General features: G+C 38.9%; 1 protein-coding gene across 1 annotated transcript in view; it reads left to right on the top strand.

Annotated features, from left to right (window-relative positions):
• LOC126188242 (probable enoyl-CoA hydratase echA8) overlaps nucleotides 1-19,518 on the top strand; it is an 83,766-nt gene that overhangs the window by 25,654 nt on the left and 38,594 nt on the right. The window contains exons 2-3 of the mRNA XM_049929801.1: nucleotides 10,743-10,996; nucleotides 12,977-13,121. Coding sequence (XP_049785758.1) covers nucleotides 10,743-10,996; nucleotides 12,977-13,121 — 399 coding nt within the window. The remainder of the gene's footprint in view (nucleotides 1-10,742; nucleotides 10,997-12,976; nucleotides 13,122-19,518) is intronic.

Raw genomic sequence — 19,518 nt, 5'->3', positions numbered from 1 at the left:
TGTTAAAGTGTGGTGTGGTCTGTCATCGCTTAGTTTGATTGGCCCATTCTTTAAAGATATGTAACTGGTAAGGTGTATTTTCAAATGCTGCAAACATTGATTTTACTTGCCATCTGAGAGATGTTTGGAAATGAAAGATTTTTACTTACAATAAGATGGTACTCTGCCTCTCTACCACAGAGATGAAATTTTACCTGGGCAATGGATAGATCGAAGAGGAACTGGTGAATACCCAGAATGGTCTCTGGAACTTATGCTTCTTAACTTCTATGTATGGGAACATGAAAAATTAAGTTTATCAACAGAATTCAGCTACAATGAATGAGCTATAAGAACCACCGAGGCGTACTGTGTGGCTATCACACTGACAGCTATAGTTCGGGTAACAGTTCAGTGGCATTGGCGTTGTTTGGCTGCTAATGGGGGTCACTTTGGACACATAAAATAACCGTCCCCCCCCCCCCTCCCCCCCATGCAACAATTGTAACAGTGTGTCATTTTGCTCCATTAATATTAACTATCAAAGAGTATCTATATTTTTCTGGACCCCTCTATGTAAAAGGTGACTTCAGAATTTCCTTTGTGTGAGACCATGCCTACAAGTACAGTGTGCCAATTTTAAGTTTTAGATTTGCTTATTCTACCATTCACTTTGCTTCTGCGTGATCTTTCATTGATTGTATCAATACCCATTTGTATTTTGATATATTGTGAAATTTCAAACATTCGCGAGTGTTGCAATAAACTCATACTGTTATCATCAACTTAAACTTAATGGTGCTCTTTTAAAATTTTTGAGACCAATGGGCCTCTCATCATTCAAAACAATCATTCTATAATTTCATTGTATGGTTACATTACAAATAGTTTATTTTTGAGAATTTTTGGAGACTTACAAAACTATATTTTTGTAAGTTACCACTACGATTGTTTTGGATACACAATTTATTTTGCAGCAAATCAGCGTTTGTGATTCACAGTTCTGTCAAAGAATACATCATCCCCAAATATCACTGTATTTCAATGCAAAAAAATTTGCATTTTTGAGAATTTTTGGAAGCTCTCATTATCCTTTGCATAATCTACAAGCAATTTGTAGTAAATCGGTGTTTGTGATTTAGTTACTGTAGTAGTAATTCCAACTAACATATTGTGTTACATCCCTTTAGCTCAGCAGATTAAAAGGTAATCACTAGGCTTAATTTAAAGTTATTTGTTCACTGCCTTGTAATGCACTGCATCAGCCAAAATGCAGCCCCACTGTGAATTCTGTTGTCGAACTTGGGATGAATTGGTTGACACTCATAAGCTGCGGGAAATTGCCCTGACTACTGTCAAAAGATCGGCAGGTGCTGTGAATTGGTGTGTTGGAAGAGCTCCTGAGAGTCGTGTACCTGCGATACCAGTACCAGAGATACGTCAAGTACTATCCTCTTCTGTAGATCCTGTCTCCTCTGCAGAAAGTACTTGATCTATCATTACTCATCCACTTGACTGTGAGTGGCGTGTCAACGGTAGACATCCTGTACAGGGTGGATGGGGGCAAGGGAGGACTCAAGGTGTTGTACCGATCCCCCTAACCAATGAGTTTGAGGTGCTGTCTCTCATATAAACTGAAACAGAGCCAGTGGGACTCAACTTTACCTCTTTTGGGGAAACCTGTTTTGTCCAGTGTCAAGAGGAGGCAAGCGCTAAATGGTAGTGGTCTATTAATCGTCAGCAGTTCAGGTATATGGTGAATGATGGTACCCCTTAGGGAAATGGCAGCAAGGGATAGGAAGGACACCAGGTGCACTCAGTGTGTATGCTTGGGAGCCTCATTCAACATGTTGAAGAGGCTATTCCAGTGGCCATTGAGAGTACAGGGTGCAACCAACTGCAGAATGTGGCACATGTTGCAACAAATGATGCCTGTCTTCTGGACTCCAAAGTCATATTTGAGTCATTTCAGCAACTGGTAGAGAAGGTTGAGAAGACCAGCCTTGCACAGGGAATTTAAACAAAGCACACAATTTGCAGCATTGTCCCCAGAACTGATCATAGCCATTTGGTTCTGAGTCGAATGGAAGAAATGAATGAGAGATGTAAATGGTTCTGTGACAAGCTAGGCTGTGTCTTCCTGGACTTGTGCCATAGGGTTGAAAACTGTAGGGTTCCCCTAATGGGTCAGGTGAGCACTAAACATCAGAGACTGCTACTCAGATAGCTGTCTATGTGTGGGGTGCACACATGGGTTTTTTAGATTAGATGACTCTCCATCCAATCCATATAACGATAGCTGTAGGAAACCCAGAAGCGTCAGTGTTGGATCAAAAGAAATGCTTTCCATAGATGAGAGTATTACAATCCTAATGGTAAACTGCCAAAGCATTCACAACAAAGTGCCAGAGTTTGAGGTTCTCATGAAAAGGTGTGAAGCTCACATAATACCTGAAATTAATGGCAGGGAGATTTTAGGGGAAAATTTAAGTGTATATGAAAAGTATAGGCAAATGGACATGGAGGTGGTATGTTTGTTGCAGTAGACAAGAAACATGAATCCACCGAGATAGAAATTGAAGATGCATATGAGATTGTTTGGGCAAGACTCAGTATCAGGGGTGGGCATAAAATGGCAATTGGATCCTTCTATCGCCCACCAGGATTATCTCCTGATGTAGCCAAAAACTTTAAAGAAAACCTTAGTTCACACGTACATAAGTTCCCCAATCATACTGTAATTGTTGGTGGAGACTTTAATCATCCAACAATTAATTGGGAAACTTATTGTTTTGTTAGTGGTGGGTGTGATAAGACATCTTGCAAAACATTACAGATGCCTTCTCTTAAAAGTGCCTAGAACAGATAGATAGGAAATATATTGGATATAATGGCAACATATGGGCCTAAACTCTTGGAGGATGTTCACATTGAAACTCGTATCAGCGACCATGACACGGTTGTGGCTGTGGCTACAGTGATCACCAAAGAACAAAGGACAACTAAAACAAGCAGAAAGAAATATATGTTCAGTAAACTAGATAAAAAATCAGTAGTGCCGTATTTCAAAGAGGAACTGGAAACTTCCAGCACAGGGCAGGAGCATGTAGGAGAACTATGGCTCATGTTTAAGAGAATAGTTGATAATACACTGGACAGATATGTACCTAGTAGAATAGTCCATAATAGGAGGGAACCTCCATGCTATACAGTCATTGTAAAGAAACTTCTAAAGAAACAGAGATCACTGTGTAATAGGCATAAAACAAAGTGTACGGCTATAGATATAGATATGCTGAATGAAATGGGTGTGGCTGTCAGGAGATCAATGTGTGATGCCTTCAGTGACTACTGTAGCAGAATATTGGCAAATGATCTTTCACAGAACCCAAAGAAATTCTAATCGTGTGTAAATGCTGTTAGTGGCACCAAAGTTAGTGGCCAGTCCCTAGCGAATGAGACAGGAACTGAAATTGAGCAAAAGCTGAAATACTTAATTCTGTTTTAAAATGTTCCTTTACTGAGGAAAACACAGGAGAATTGCCCCAAATTTAATCCACAAACCACTTAAAAGATGTATAAAATAAGTATTAGTGTCAGTGGTGTTGAGAAACAGCTGGAATCATTGAAATTGAACAAAGCTCCAGAACCTGACGGAATCCCTACCAGATTCTATAGTGAATTTGAGGCTGTATTAGCTTCTCTTCTAAAAAAAACGATGCACAGCTCTTGGAAAATCGCACAGGTCACACCCATCTACAAGAAGGGTATTAGAAGTCATCCACAAAGCTACCATCCAATATCCTAGAATTTGATTTGTTGTAGAATCTTAGAACATATTCTTACCTCAAACATAAAGAAGTATCTTGAGCAGAATTATCTCCTCAATGCCAACAGCATGGAATTCGAAAACATCGACCATGTGAAACCCAATTCCCATTTTCTCACATGACATACTGAAAGCTTCAGATCAAGGCAGTCAGGTAGATGCAGTATTTCATGACTTCTGAAAAGCATTTGACTCAGTATCACACCTACACTTATTGTCAAAATTATGTTCATATGGGGTATCAAGTGAAATTTGTGACTGGATTGAGGACATTTTGACAGGGAGGATATAGCATTTTATCTTGGATGGAGAGTCATCATCAGATGTAGAAATAACTTTGGATATACCCAAGGGAAGTGTGTTGGGACCATTGCTGTTCATGTTGTATATTAATGACCATTTACACAATGTTAATAGTAAAATACGGTGTTTTGCTGATGATGCAGTTATCTGTAATGAAATATTATCTGAAAGAAGCTGCATAAATATAGTCAGATCGTGATCGATTTCAACATGGTGCAGAGATTGGCAACTTGCCCTAAATTTGCAGAAATGTAAAACTGAGCTCTTCACAAAATGGCCAACTCATACAAATTCCTCAGTGTAACACTTTGTAGGGATATGAAATGGAATGATCACATAGGTTCAGTCAGGGGTGAAGCAGTTGTTAAGACTTCAGTTTATTGCTAGAATGCTGGGTAAGTGCGATCAGGCTATAAATGAGACTGCTTACAAATCACTTGTGCGACCCATCACAGAATATTGTTCATGTATCTGGGAACCTTACCAAATAGGACTAACAGGGGATATTGAACATATATAGAGAAGGGCAGTGCGAATGGTTACAGGTTTTTTCATCCATGACGGAGTGTCACAGAGCTACTGAAGGAACTGAACGGGAAGGCTCTTGAAGATAGATGTAAACTATTGTGTGAAAGTTTATTAATAGAGTTTCAAGAACTGGCTTTGAATTATGACTAGAAATGTACTACAGCCCCTACATATCGCTCACAGAGGAATCACGAGGATAAGATTAGAATGATTACTGCATGCACAGAGGCATTCTAACAATCAATCTTCCCATGCTCCATACGTAAATGGAATGGGAAAAAACCCTAACAACTGCTACAATGGGACATAACCTCTTCCATGCACCTCTCAGTGGTTTGCAGAGTATAGATGTAGATGTAGATGTAGAAGTAAATGAAATCGCACAGATAATCTCTAATTTAAGTGTACCCTCTACAGTGCACTGTGGAGTGGCTTGTCGAGCGTTTATTTAGATATGTAGGTGTGATGAATGAGGCCTTTATTTTTATTCTGCTCATTACCTTTCTTCTGGATAATCTTTTCTCTGTTCACTTGCCTATGAATCAGTTCTGGTGACCAAACCAACATGTCCGTGCCTCATCTCATGGAGCAGGAATCTTAAGAAGCTTCTTAATGCTTCAGTACTTCCAGCGCACCTGAATGGTTTTTTATTGACAAGGTAAAGGTAAGTGACCAATTAAATATGCCAAAGTCTAACAATATGCCAAAGCGTAACAAATCCTTTAACTTCATGCTGATTCATCAAAATGTCCAATCATTGCTAAACAAATTAAGTGAAGTTGAAATTTTATGTATTGATGAGCTAAAAAACTCTTCTGTAATGTGTATAACTGAACACTGGCTGCCTAAAGATGCAATGTCAGTCACAAAACTTGCAGACTTCAGTCTTTCATCATCATTCTCTAGAATTACATCCAGTCATGGAGGGTCATATATATTTGTTAAAAGTGGCATTGATTATTGTAACATAAAACCCATTGAACTGTTAACTGAAGAGAAAGTTTTTGAAGTATCCGCAGTTGAACTCTCTGAATTAAAAATAATAATCATCTGTGTATATAGGAGCCCTGATGGGAACTTAAATGATTTCTGTCATCAACCAGAAGCAGCTGTAAGTACTATAAAAAACTTCAACAAAACAGTGATCATATGTGGAGATTTTAATATTGATTTTCAAGAAATCTCAAAAGATCAGCAAAGCTTAATGGCCCTACTGGAAACATATACCATAAAAGCCACCATAGATTCTCCTACAAGAGTTAAACCAACATCTAGCTCAACAATTGATCAGATATTAATAAACACAAATGTAAATCACAATTTCTGTGCCGGAAATCTTAATACTGGCTTCAGTGATCATTATGCACAGTTTATTGCTTTGCACACCCCAAGTGAAACAACTGAGAAAGAGGAACTTGTAAAAGAAGCAAGAAAATTCACTAACAAACAAATAAACTTTTTTCTACAGAGACTAAGTGAAGAAACCTGATACGAAGTGTATACTTGTGAAATAATAACAATAAAAAGTTTGAAAAATTCATGGAAATCTTCATGTCATACTTTGAAGCTGCATTTCCATTAAAAAAACAAAAATGTCAACCTGACTTAAAAAAGAACAAATGGATTACAACAGGTATTGGAATCTCTTGTGCAGAGAAAGAAGATTACACAATATAGCAAAGACACAGAACATGCCTCATGAATTTCATTTGTATCTGAAGAATTAAAAGAGGATCCTCAAAAATGTTGTAAGGAAAGCTAAAACAATAGCAAATGACAAATACATTGAAAATTCAAAAAACAAATCTGAAGCTGTATGGGAAGTTATAAAAAAATCAAACAACAAGTGAAACTAAACAATATAAAAATATAAACTTAATGTTATGAAGGACAGATGATTCCTTGCCAACAAAAATTGCAGGGACCTTCAACAAATATTTTGCAAACATAAGTGAACAGTTGGTGAGTGGACTGGAAGAACACAGCAAAATATCACCTTCATCATCCAATAGCGTGATAAATGTGCCTACATCATTGTTCCTTTCACCCACAAATACTGAAGAAATTTTATCAGTTATAAAAACCTTGAAAACAGGGTACTCATGTGGCATTGATGGGATACCAGATGCAGTTATTAAAAAAATGCTGTCTTGCCTTAGCTGAACCCTTGACACACTTGTGCAACAGTTCACTGGCATCAGGAACCTTCCCTTCATGCTTAAAAACAGCAAAACTGAAACCACTGTTCAAAAAAGGAAATCCAGAATGTGTTTCAAATTATAGACCAATAGCCCTACTGCCTGTATTTTCAAAAATTTTAGAAATTTTTTTTTATAAGAGATTGCCTGATTTCCTAAATAAAAATAAAATTCTCTCTCCCTCACAGCATGGCTTCAGGAAAGGCTATTCAACTGAAAGTGCAATATTTGAATTTTTTACTTAAATCTATACTAAACTGGATGCAAGTGAGTTTGTGATGGGCATATGTCTTGATTTATCTAAAGCTTTTGATCTTATTGACCATAATGCCCTACTGCAGAAGCTTGACCAATTAGGAATTAGATGTATACCCAATGAGTGGATCAGGACATACCTATGTGGTCGCAAACAGGTGGTTGAAGTGTAATATGCTGACCATAACAATATCAGCTACTACTATTCAGGATATGAAAATGTGAAATGTGAAATATGGCATATGGCGTCCCTCAAGGATCAGTATTAGGACCCATTCTGTTTCTTTTCTATGTCAATGATCTTATGTACAACAAGTATTGCCAAACTATCCTCCAATTTGCAGATGATACAAGTTTCCTTATTAGTGGTAATACAGAAGAAAAACTAAAAGACTCAGCTATCCAAACAATGAACAGTGTAGAACAGCGGTTCAACTACAACAAGCTAATTATAAACAAACAAAAGACAGTAGCACTGAACTTCTATAATGTAAAAGGAAGACACCACCCAAACATGCAAATAGAACTTAGGGACAGAGTTCTTGAAAGTGTTGACAGCACAAAATTTGTGGGACTCTGGCTCCAGAACAATACAAAATGGGATGACACATTGAATATTTACAAAGAAAACTAAGCAAAACCTGTTACATGATAAGGATCTTAAAAACTTGTTGCAGCAAAGCCAGCCTGTTAAATGTATACTACTCCTGTGTGCATTCTGTAATTAAATATGGCATAATCTTCTGGGACAATGCAACAACAAATATTAAACTTTTCAGGATGCAAAAGAGAATATTAAGAATTATTGAAGGGGTAAACAATACGAAATCATGCAGACCCATATTCAAAAAACTGTCAGTTCTTCCTCTTCCTTGCAGTTTTATCTACGAAACATCAGTTTTCATCAAACAATGTATTGATAGACACCCAGATATCTTATTAAAAATGAAGATATACATGCATACAATACAAGGCAAAAATCTGACCTTCATATGAAACAGGTGAGAACATCATTGTGCCAAAAAGGCACACTACATACTGGGATAAAGATTTACTATAATCTGCCTAACCATATTAAATCAGCAGGTAAACTCTGTAGTTTTAAGGCTGAAGTAAAGGCATATTTAATTGATCATTGCTTTTACAGTCTGACAGAGTACATAGAAGCCAAACAACAAAAATAAAGATGCATTATGAATATTCTACTTTGTATGTTGCCTCTAATGTTTGTTGTATGTATGATTCTTTGCTAAATTACTTCAATATCTAGACCTTAGGATTGCAATACAAACTGTATTTTATCTTGTAAATACCTAACCATGTCCAATATCCTTGTATATATTCTATACATGTAGGATTTGAAGGACTAAATAAATAAATAAACAAACAAGATCCCAACCACTTGCCCTGCATAATTATTACATGCTTGTAACTTCCATTTGAAACACTTTGTTGTTGGTTGGTTGAAAATTATTTTCTCTCATCACACCCAGAAAGTTGATATATTCTCCATAATTTCTTAAGAATTGGTCACTTTCTGCAGGTGAACTGACAACTTTCAGAGCTTCCTGCAGACAGCTGAACAGCAGAAATTGTAGTTTAGAAGCAGGTGTAAACCTTTTGTAAGTAAGAATAGAACTGAATAGATTGAATTTTGACACTATTTTTGTGAATAGAAAGCATTACCTTATTACACAGTCTGTAATTTGCAAAACAGTTCTATTTATACTGATTTACTTTAATGGTGTGTAGTGAAGGATACTTTGTGTACCACTGTCAGCCCCCCCCCCCCCCCCCCCCTCTCCTGTTCCGGTCATGAATGGTTCATGGGAAGAAAGATTCTTGGTAAGGCGCCATGTGAGCTCATATGTCTAATTTTACTTTCATCATCTTTTTGCAAGATGTACATAGGAGGAAGCATTATATTAATTGATTTTTCTAAGAATGTATGCTCTCTGAACTTTAACAGTAAAGCACATCATGATGCAGAACATCTCTCTTGCAGTAACTGCCACAGGTGTTGGCTGACCATCTCCATGATGCTTTCACACTTCTTTAATAAACCTGTAATGAAGCACACTGTTTTTCCTTAGATCTTTTCAATGCCCTCTATTAGTAGTAGCTGGTACACTTGCCAGACTGACAAGCATTATTCAAGAATTGCCAAGCAAGGGCTTTGTAAACTATTTCCTTTGTGAGTGTGTTACACTTCCTGAGGATACTTCCAATGAATCTCAGTCTGATATATGCTTTATCTGCAATTAATTTTATGTTGTTGTTCCACTTTAAATTGTTCTAAACACATACTCCTAGATATTTTATGGATGTGACTGCTTCCAGTTTTATTACGTAATAGATGTAACATTTGCAAAAGTGATCCTTTGGTCACTGTATGCAAAAAGAATTGTAATTTAATAAATAAATGTCGGCCAGGACTCAAGTACACTACTGCTTTTGCAGTACTTAACAGACCCTGCACTGACTGAGCATTGTGGCCACAATACTCCAATCCTCCACAGAAACACCCTTCCTAAAACTTTTCACTGCTTACAGTAGTTGCTTTGTTCTTTCCCCCTCAAGGTGCCTGTGGTGGCTTCCTTCTTTACCCTGTGAAGATGCTTGTTTAAATTCTCTGTCTCTGAGCCTGCTAAATTGGATGTGTTATGTTATGTTATGTTATGTGTTTTATTCGTCTCATTACGTACAATTTTCAAATCATTTGATTTGATGTACAGGAGACATGTCAAGGTTTACAAAAGAAACTTTTTTCACTTTTTTTAAGAGAAATACTATAGTTTACATTATATTTTACATTTCTAAGTTACAGCTACACATGCACATAAAATTATACATGTAATACATGCCCACAAACAGTCCTTCAAATGAGACATTTCAATGTCTCAAGACCTTGAATTGTTTGTCAGAGTTTGTGAAGGAAAATTTCTCAGTTGCTGCCTAGAAATTGATCATATATCAGTCATCTCAGGGGGAAAGAATAATTATATTTACTTTCAGAGAGAAACAAACACTGTCTGAATAGACTGTAAAGGCCCAATGGTACCGACCGGCTGCTGTGTCATCCTCAGCCCTTAGGCATCACGTGATGCAGATATGGAGGGGCATGCAGTCAGCACACCACCCTAATGGCCATTGTCAGTTTTTGTGACTGGTGTCAAGTAGGTCCTCAATTGGCCTCACAAGGGCTGAGTGTACCCTGCTTGCTAACAGCACTTAGGAGACCTGAATGATGACCCATCCAAGTGCCAGAAAAGCCCAATGGCACTTAACTTTAATGGTCTGATATGAACTGGTGTTATCACTGCAGCAGGGCCATTGGCTATATTTACTGTCATAATATTATAAAAATTAAATGACTGCAGGAACAGATTTATATCTGTAATTATCACTTTTCTTATTTGTACATAATTCACTTAGGCATGTGCATCAGTCACAAAATTTAACCTGTTTATTTGTTTTTTATGTTTTTCATCTAACTATTGGACAGATGTTGTCATGGTCTTTAGCTGCAGTTGAGCATATAAGTTTGGTGGATTTCTAATATACTTCCATTGAATCTGTAATTGCTGTGTGTCTTTTGTGACTTTGTTCTTTACTTAGAATGATGATAATTGAAATAAACACATTTTCAGATGAAATATTGGTGGACAAAGTATTTGATGTAACCACTATCGGTATCAATAGACCAAACAAGAGAAACTGTGTAAACCCTGAAGTTGCAAGAAAACTCCGAGCAGCTGTTACAAATTTTGAAGATGACCCTTCTTCCTCAGTTGCTGTTTTGTATGGTACCGGAGGCAACTTCTGTTCTGGATTTGATCTGGAAACTTTGGCAGAAGTGAAGAGTTTTGAGAGTTTACGCAAGGAAATTGCAGCAGGAGGAATGGTGAGCATTGGTGTAACCTGATAGTATCAAATATGGAAAAAAAAATTAGAATGAACCTTCTCATTCAGAAATTAAAACACTGAGCAGCAATTCATCAATTACAGTTATAAATAACTCTCACAGCAGAGAACATTCCATTGCCTTCATACATCACTCAAACTATATTTTATGCAGGTCTACTTCGTTTAATGATAGTCAAAAGGCAAGTAAATTTTGCCATTGAAATTTTTGTTAAACACACCGAGGTGCATAAAAACCTCTTCAGATGCAACTGTGGGTGTCTTACCTTTTTCAAGTGTTATTTAAAGGATGAGAAAAATTAATAGTTTCTTTTCTAATTATTATGAGATTTACTTTGTGTGAATGCTTAATAGCATTTAAAATATATATTTCCTGCCATTATGTCTTGAATAATGTCCCACTTATCAGCTGTCAGCCATCTGATGAACTGGACTAGTGCTATCTTTAGATGTATTAAGGATAGAAAAATTAGAAATATATAAAACCATAAAAAAGTGTAATTGATATCATTGTATATTATGAAAGTAAAATTAACATATGACATTAAATCAAGGACTATTAGGAGAGGATTCTGAAACAATGGTGGAATCACAGCTGCAAATTTAATTGTGGCTGTTTGTCCATTAATTCCAAAATATATTCTTTCTGTCTGTCCAACTGCAGTTGTTCAAGTTTTGATGGTTTTAAAATAGACTCTATTGTGATTTTGGTACTGGAAACATGTACTTCATACTATATCATGTATCAGATGTGCATTGTTGGTTTGTATCTCTCTTATGTTTGTGTCGTCCTCATTCTGTTTTCTACCTCTCCTGTTTTTTTTCTGAAAAAACTGGTGGCTGTGTATTCTTTTGTGGTTTGGTTTTCACTAAACAGAATGACAATGGGTGTTACATGGTGAAAAATCAACTTTCAGGCATGAGGTGTGACACCAAATATTGTGAATACAATGTGGAACTATAGTGATACTCAGTGTCTGGACCACAACTCACTTCCTGCTAGATGATCTATGCATGAAGGAAGGCATTTAACTGACTTATGAAAAAGCCAGTGTGGCTGATAATTAAGAAAAAGAAAAGAAAAGAAAGTTATCTGGCCATACAAACAGTTGAAAAGAACTTGTATGTACAGTTTTCACTGAACTATTCATCTTAAACTGTTGGTGTAATGCCTGCAATATTTTATCAGTCCACTGATCTACTGTTGTTGACTTAATAATCATCAGAAGATCTATAATACTACTTGAGCTATGATCTTATTTCTCCATCATTTTTAATGGTGTCAAAAGATTGTGTTATTAACAATAAAGATGATCTTCTTCTTTCATTAATTTTCTTGTGCCTTTGTCCTGGATCTATGCAGGGTTGGGATGGTTATTGATGGTTTTGGCACAGTTAATTTAAGGGGTGACTGGATGCCCTTCCTGTCACCACCTCGTTACCCTTTGGGACAGAGTGTGTGTACGCCAGCTGTCTGTGTGTAATGAGAGTTATGCAAAAATTTTCAAAATGTTTGCAAATTGTGCAACTGAGGTGGGACTTCGCTACCAGCCCACACTCACCTATTCAGATGTTGGGAAACTGCCTAAAACCACATTCAGACTGGCTGGCACACTGACCCTCATTGTTAATTCACTGAGCAGATTTAATCAGGGACTGGCATATCTCACCATCCCAGAAGCAGCACTTTAACATGTGCAGTTATCTGGGTGGGTAATGAAGACATGATCACTGGTTATTTACATCCTAAATTGATCTTTCATCATTTATTATTTCAGTTCTGTTATAATTTCATTTCTATTATCATAAGATTTTCATTTGGTTTGACTGTCACTTAGCCAAGAATTTCTTTGCTATACTGTCATTCTAAAATTATTATTATACAATTATTATTGTTGTTTTTGTTATTAAAAAACACACAGTTGAAAAACTATCATTTAAATATTTTTGTTTCTGATAGGGATTAACAAGAAGGATTACAAAGAAACCTCTAATAGCTGCTGTCAGTGGCTATGCAGTAGCTGGTGGTTTTGAACTTGCATTACTATGTGATCTTAGGGTTGTTGAAGAAACAGCAGTCATGGGAGTATTCTGCCGGCGATTTGGTGAGCTGATAACAGATTTATCATAGTGAAGACCAACAATATCATGACTACAGCCTAATAGAATGTACTTTTAATGAAAATAAATTATTTTCAGTGGTTACATTGTACATAGATGATAGTAATGACTGAACTTAGTCTTGAGTTGATGACAAAAGAGAGAAAAATTTCTAGTGCTGGCACATGCTTGCACCTTTTGGTTAGTAATGAGGGTGTCATTAGGTGTAATGATCCCAACCAAAAGATGCATTGCCATCAGAAAGGAGACATGATCACAATTCAGATTTCAGTGATGATTTATAGAGCTGGGTGGTTTTCAATAAATAGTTTCATACTCTCACACTTTTTTAAAGACAATTTCCAGCCTGTAGAGCATCTTTAGATACTAAATGTACAGGTACTGTATGAATATCCCTATTTTGAGAGCAGTTTTCACTAATGATAGATGAATACTTTAGTGTGAAATAACAATAGAAAAAGACATTGTTATTCACTCCATGGATGAGCCATTGAGTGGCAGGCAGGCATATTGAAAAAAGATGTCTAGATTTTTTTAAAATTTTAGACTAAATCCTTCATTAGAGGTACAAAAAGAAGAAAAAATGCACACACATTTGCAACTCACATGCATATGTTCACTATCATCTCTGGAGCTTACCAGACACTTGCTCTTGCTGCTGAGTCTTAGAAATACCTGGTACATCTGCTCATTACAGCACTTACAGTAACAAAGGTTTCAACAGGGAGCAGACAATACTGGGCAGACTGACCTACCCAGCTGTAAGACTACACTAGATGTCACTTGTAATGTAATAGACTGAGATTCACTTATTATAATATGTGATACATCTGATTTCTAAACATCACAATATTCTGTAACTTTAAACAATGGGAAATCCAGGATGGAATGTAAGAATATTATGAAAAGGATAGTTGATTCTCACCATGTAACGATGACGCTGAGTCGTGGATAGCCACAACAAAAAGACTGTTACAAAATAAGTTTCCGGCCAACAAGGCATTTGTCAGAAACAAACAACAAACACACACACACACACACACACACACACACACACACACACACACACACACTCAAACACAAACACAACACACACAAGACCACACTACAAGCAGCAGCAGCAGTGCATGATGTGAGAGGCAACTGGTTGGGAGTAAGGAGGAGACTGGGGTGGGGAGAGAGATATGGGTGGAGGACGGTGAAGTGCTGCTGGGGAGTATGCAGGGATGAGGTAGAGAGAGGGTTGGGCAGCTAGATGCAGTTGGGAGGTTAGACAAAAGGGGGGGGGGGGGGAGGAGGGGTAGCTGAAAACAAGAAAAGTAAAAAGACTGGGTGCGTTGGTGCAATAGAGGGCTGTGTAGTGCTGCTCCAGCACTAAACAGCCAGAGGGCTGTGTAGTGCTGCTCCAGCACTAAACAGCCCTCTATGCCAGCGATGCACCCAGTTTTTTATTTCTCTCCTTTTCTGCTACTGCCTCCCTACCCACCATCTAACCTCTAACCTCCCGACTGCACCTAGCTGCTCTACTCTCTCTCCACATCATCCATACACTCTACCCAGCAGCACTTCACCATCCCCCACCCCTACCCTGCTATCCCTCCCCCTCCCTGCCCAAGCCTTCACCTTAGCCCCACCCAACTGCCTCTCCCATGATGCGCTGGTGCTGAAGCTCGTAGTCTGGTTTCAGCTGCCAGAGACTGTGGTCATGTGTGTGTGTGAATTGATTTGTGTGTGTGTGTGTGTGTGTGTGTGTGTGTGTGTGTGTGTGTTGTATATTTTTGATAAAGGCTTTGCTGCCCAAAGCTTATTCTGTGACAATCTTTTTCTTGTGCATATCTGTGACTCAGCGACTCCGCTATTTGGTGAGTAACAACTATCCTTGTCATAATATTCTATAGTTTTATTGTATGATTGTATGCTTATGGTCATGTGTTGATTTTCAACTACACTAATTAGTTTTTAACAACATCTGAAATAAAAAAGAAAATACTTTAACAGACTGTTCGTTCAAGATGTATAAAATGAAATAATTGTCTTGAAATAAACTTGTTAATTACTGGTTTTAAATACAATATGGAGTAGTGTGTTTTTACAGAATAATTGTTAAAAATACTCATCATATAATAATTAACACTCAAAGCCTCTATATTTTATGAAATCAATTTTGAAACATATGCTTATGTTTTTTGCTGAGCATAATGTCATGCTCAAATAATTTTGCAGGGAAATGGGGAAACCTGAATATTCCAGTAAGGTATGGGTGAGGTGGTCTTTCTTTTACAGTATGTAGTGAACATGGGTGTCATCTTAAAATTGGCCATCTTGAATCTATGTCAGACTTTTTAAATGGAAAGGAGGTTTTGTGATACACCAAATTACATCAGCATTTTCTGACAGGTTCATTCCTGTAAACACAGTCGAATTAGCTATTATGGTTAAAAAGTTACTACACATTTTGGTTGGAATTACAGACTGGACTGGTCTCCATAAAGGACAGTCGTTTAATGTGTTCAACAAAGTGTCCCTCTCAGTCAACATACATTTGAAGGCACTTAATCCAATCATCACATGCTCACAGAAGGATTTCTGCAGAAATGCTGGAACATGCATCTTCAGTGTGTTACTCAAGATACTGTCTGTTTCTTATTTTCTCTGCATAAACAGTCCCACAGATAGAAGTCAGGTGGTGTAAGATCAGGTGATCTTGGTGCCACTCCACAGAACCACTTCAGCCAATCCAATGACAAGGAAATTGACCACCTAACTAACCACTGATGAACAACTGCTCCATTTTGTGGTGGAGACCCATCCTGTTGAAAGTAAGAGGAAAGCTATTATCTTCATTCAGAACTAAGGGAAACACCACTTCTTACAGCATTTGCAGGTAGCATTGAGCATTTAGGTCCTGGTCAGTTAAAATGGGTACCTCATATTCCACACCACACCATAACCTTTCCATCACCAACTGCCCCGGAAAGTTGCATCCAGCGTTGATTCTGGTCACTCCAGTGTCTGTAGTTGTGATAAGACATTTTTCTCATCACTGAACAGGATACCTTGTGCACAATTCCAAATGCAATTTTCTTAACTTGTCTGAAATCTCTACCAGTCTTCTGTGCATCATTTCTGCTGAAAATTTATGATTCATAAGGAGAGTGTTAATTTTGTTTTTGTTCTCTGCATCAGTAATTCTAGGTCCAACTGCTTCAAGATCTTGCTGAATTCCTTTGACTCACTGTCCTCCTGTCTTTTTTCGGAGACATCTCATCACTAGTTGTTTTAATAAATAATAATGTTTAAATATGACACAATGTTTGACACTTGCTATTCAGCCAGATAAGTAACCAAGTATTTACAAAATATTTTCATGCTCCAAATCTCAGTTTATTATTTTGCAAAAACTATGATATTATGCTGTGGATACTGCAAATACACTCCTGGAAATTGAAATAAGAACACCGTGAATTCATTGTCCCAGGAAGGGGAAACTTTATTGACACATTCCTGGGGTCAGATACATCATATGATCACACTCACAGAACCACAGGCACATAGACACAGGCAACAGAGCATGCACAATGTCGGCACTAGTACAGTGTATATCCACCTTTCGCAGCAATGCAGGCTGCTATTCTCCCATGGAGACGATCGTAGAGATGCTGGATGTAGTCCTTGGAACGGCTTGCCATGCCATTTCCACCTGGCGCCTCAGTTGGACCAGCGTTCGTGCTGGACGTGCAGACCGCGTGAGACGACGCTTCATCCAGTCCCAAACATGCTCAATGGGGGACAGATCCGGAGATCTTGCTGGCCAGGGTAGTTGACTTACACCTTCTAGAGCACGTTGGGTGGCACGGGATACATGCAGACGTGCATTGTCCTGTTGGAACAGAAAGTTCCCTTGCCAGTCTAGGAATGGTAGAACGATGGGTTCGATGACGGTTTGGATGTACCGTGCACTATTCAGTGTCCCCTCGACGATCACCAGTGTTGTACGGCCAGTGTAGGAGATCGCTCCCCACACCATGATGCCGGGTGTTGGCCCTGTGTGCCTCGGTCGTATGCAGTCCTGATTGTGGCGCTCACCTGCACAGCGCCAAACATGCATACGACCATCATTGGCACCAAGGCAGAAGCGACTCTCATCGCTGAAGACGACACGTCTCCATTCGTCCCTCCATTCACGCCTGTCGCGACACCACTGGAGGCGGGCTGCACGATGTTGGGGCGTGAGCGGAAGACGGCCTAACGGTGTGCGGGACCGTAGCCCAGCTTCATGGAGATGGTTGCGAATGGTCCTCGCCGATACCCCAGGAGCAACAGTGTCCCTAATTTGCTGGGAAGTGGCGGTGCGGTCCCCTACGGCACTGCGTAGGATCCTACGGTCTTGGCGTGCATCCGTGCGTCGCTGCGGTCCGGTCCCAGGTCGACGGGCACGTGCACCTTCCGCCGACCACTGGCAACAACATCGATGTACTGTGGAGATCTCACGCCCCACGTGTTGAGCAATTCGGCGGTACGTCCACCCGGCCTCCCGCATGCCCACTATACGCCCTCGCTCAAAGTCCGTCAACTGCACATACGGTTCACGTCCACACTGTCGCGGCATGCTACCAGTGTTAAAGACTGCGATGGAGCTCCGTATGCCACGGCAAACTGGCTGACACTGACGGCGGCGGTGCACAAATGCTGTGCAGCTAGCGCCATTCGATGGCCAACACCGCGGTTCCTGGTGTGTCCGCTGTGCCATGCGTGTGATCATTGCTTGTACAGCCCTCTCGCAGTGTCCGGAGCAAGTATGGTGGGTCTGACACACCGGTGTCAATGTGTTCTTTTTTCCATTTCCAGGAGTGTCATTAATATTTTTTTACTGAAATTTTGACTTGATTCATCCATATTGTGGGTAGGAGTGTTACACAATACATCACTACAAGTGGCAAAAGTATCTGAAGGGTTTCAGCCTACTCTCATTCTAAAAGGAATCTTCTCCTTTTACCAACTAAGCATAAATTTAAATCAGCAGACTAAAAACAAAAACTGAAAACCATGGAAAATTATAAAAATAACTATTACTACAAACAATATCAAGGAATACTGAATGTAAAAGGCACTAACACGTGAAACCTTCAACAAGACAGTTATGAAATTCATACTGACAACATTAAGTCCACAAGAAGATATTTATGGATTCTTAAGGTGTGATTGTGAGCTAAAATTTGTTTGCTGTAAATAGCAATTTGGCAGTGGGTAGTCCTTGTGTACCAACACACAAATGGGCAGGAACACTTCAGTGTTTCACTACTTGCAGAGGGGACTCAATTTCATTACTGGGAAATGTGTGCCCAGTAAGACCCAACCTCCACACAGGAGGAAACAAACTGTCTTCGATGACCAGGATGAGATCGCCAATCTAGGGCTACCATGCTCCTCCTGATGTCCATTTATTGCATTTCTGCAGCTGATGCAGGTGGTGAGTGAACCACCTCTTCCAAAGACTCTGGCTCAGCAACTACAAGTTGCCCTGTATGAAATCTGTTGGTAGGAATCTCAAGGATAAGCACTAAGGGGCTGCATCTTTAAACTTCTGATGCTGTAGTTATCGAGAGGCTTGTTGTGATTCACTTAAGAATTTATTAACTTCCCTCCTAATCACTAAATACCATATGTGTCAACAATTTGCCATGTTTCCCTTAATTTTCAGTTATGTTGGCACAGTACTTGGCCTTTAGCAAAGCAATCTCATTGCCAAACTCATTATTTTAACAGTACCAACAACCATTTTGATGGTGTTTTGACATTGTTTTGAGGTGAGTGGTCCTGTTATTCGATCTATTTGTTGCAAACTAATGTGTAGGCCAAAACACTATACTTTATTTGAATATTGAATATCAACACAGCAATTTATCGTCAAAGTTGATAACTGAATACAAGGATACATGCACAAATCTTCTTTCTAGCCCATCTTCTACAGCTAATATAGGACAAGTGCTGCAGTCCAGGTACTAGTTGGATAGCTGTAGCCGGCCTCACCACCACTGGTCAAGTCAGCTCAAATATGCTGGACTGGGACAACTTGATAGATGATCACCAGAATTGTCTTCTGATTTGGCAAGTCTTCATTTGGAAGCTGTGCTGCTCGGTTCACCCACCCAGCACGTCTTATTCAAGTCTTGTCACAGGCCTGTCCTATCCCATCATGGGCATGGCCACCTGTGAAAACAGTCATTTCATATACCAGCTCTGATGCAACTTCTGCACAGCATTTTATGTGGGCATGACCACTAATCAGTTGTCCACCATGATGAATGGCCACCACCAAACTGTGGCCAAGAACAGAGCTGACCACCCAGTGGCAAAAAATGCTAATGAGTACAACATGTT

This window comes from Schistocerca cancellata, chromosome 5, assembly GCF_023864275.1.
Source record: "Schistocerca cancellata isolate TAMUIC-IGC-003103 chromosome 5, iqSchCanc2.1, whole genome shotgun sequence".
Classification (NCBI taxonomy): Eukaryota; Metazoa; Arthropoda; class Insecta; order Orthoptera; family Acrididae; genus Schistocerca; species Schistocerca cancellata.
Note: the sequence above shows the minus strand (reverse complement) of the source record. Positions and strands in the feature narration are given on the sequence as shown.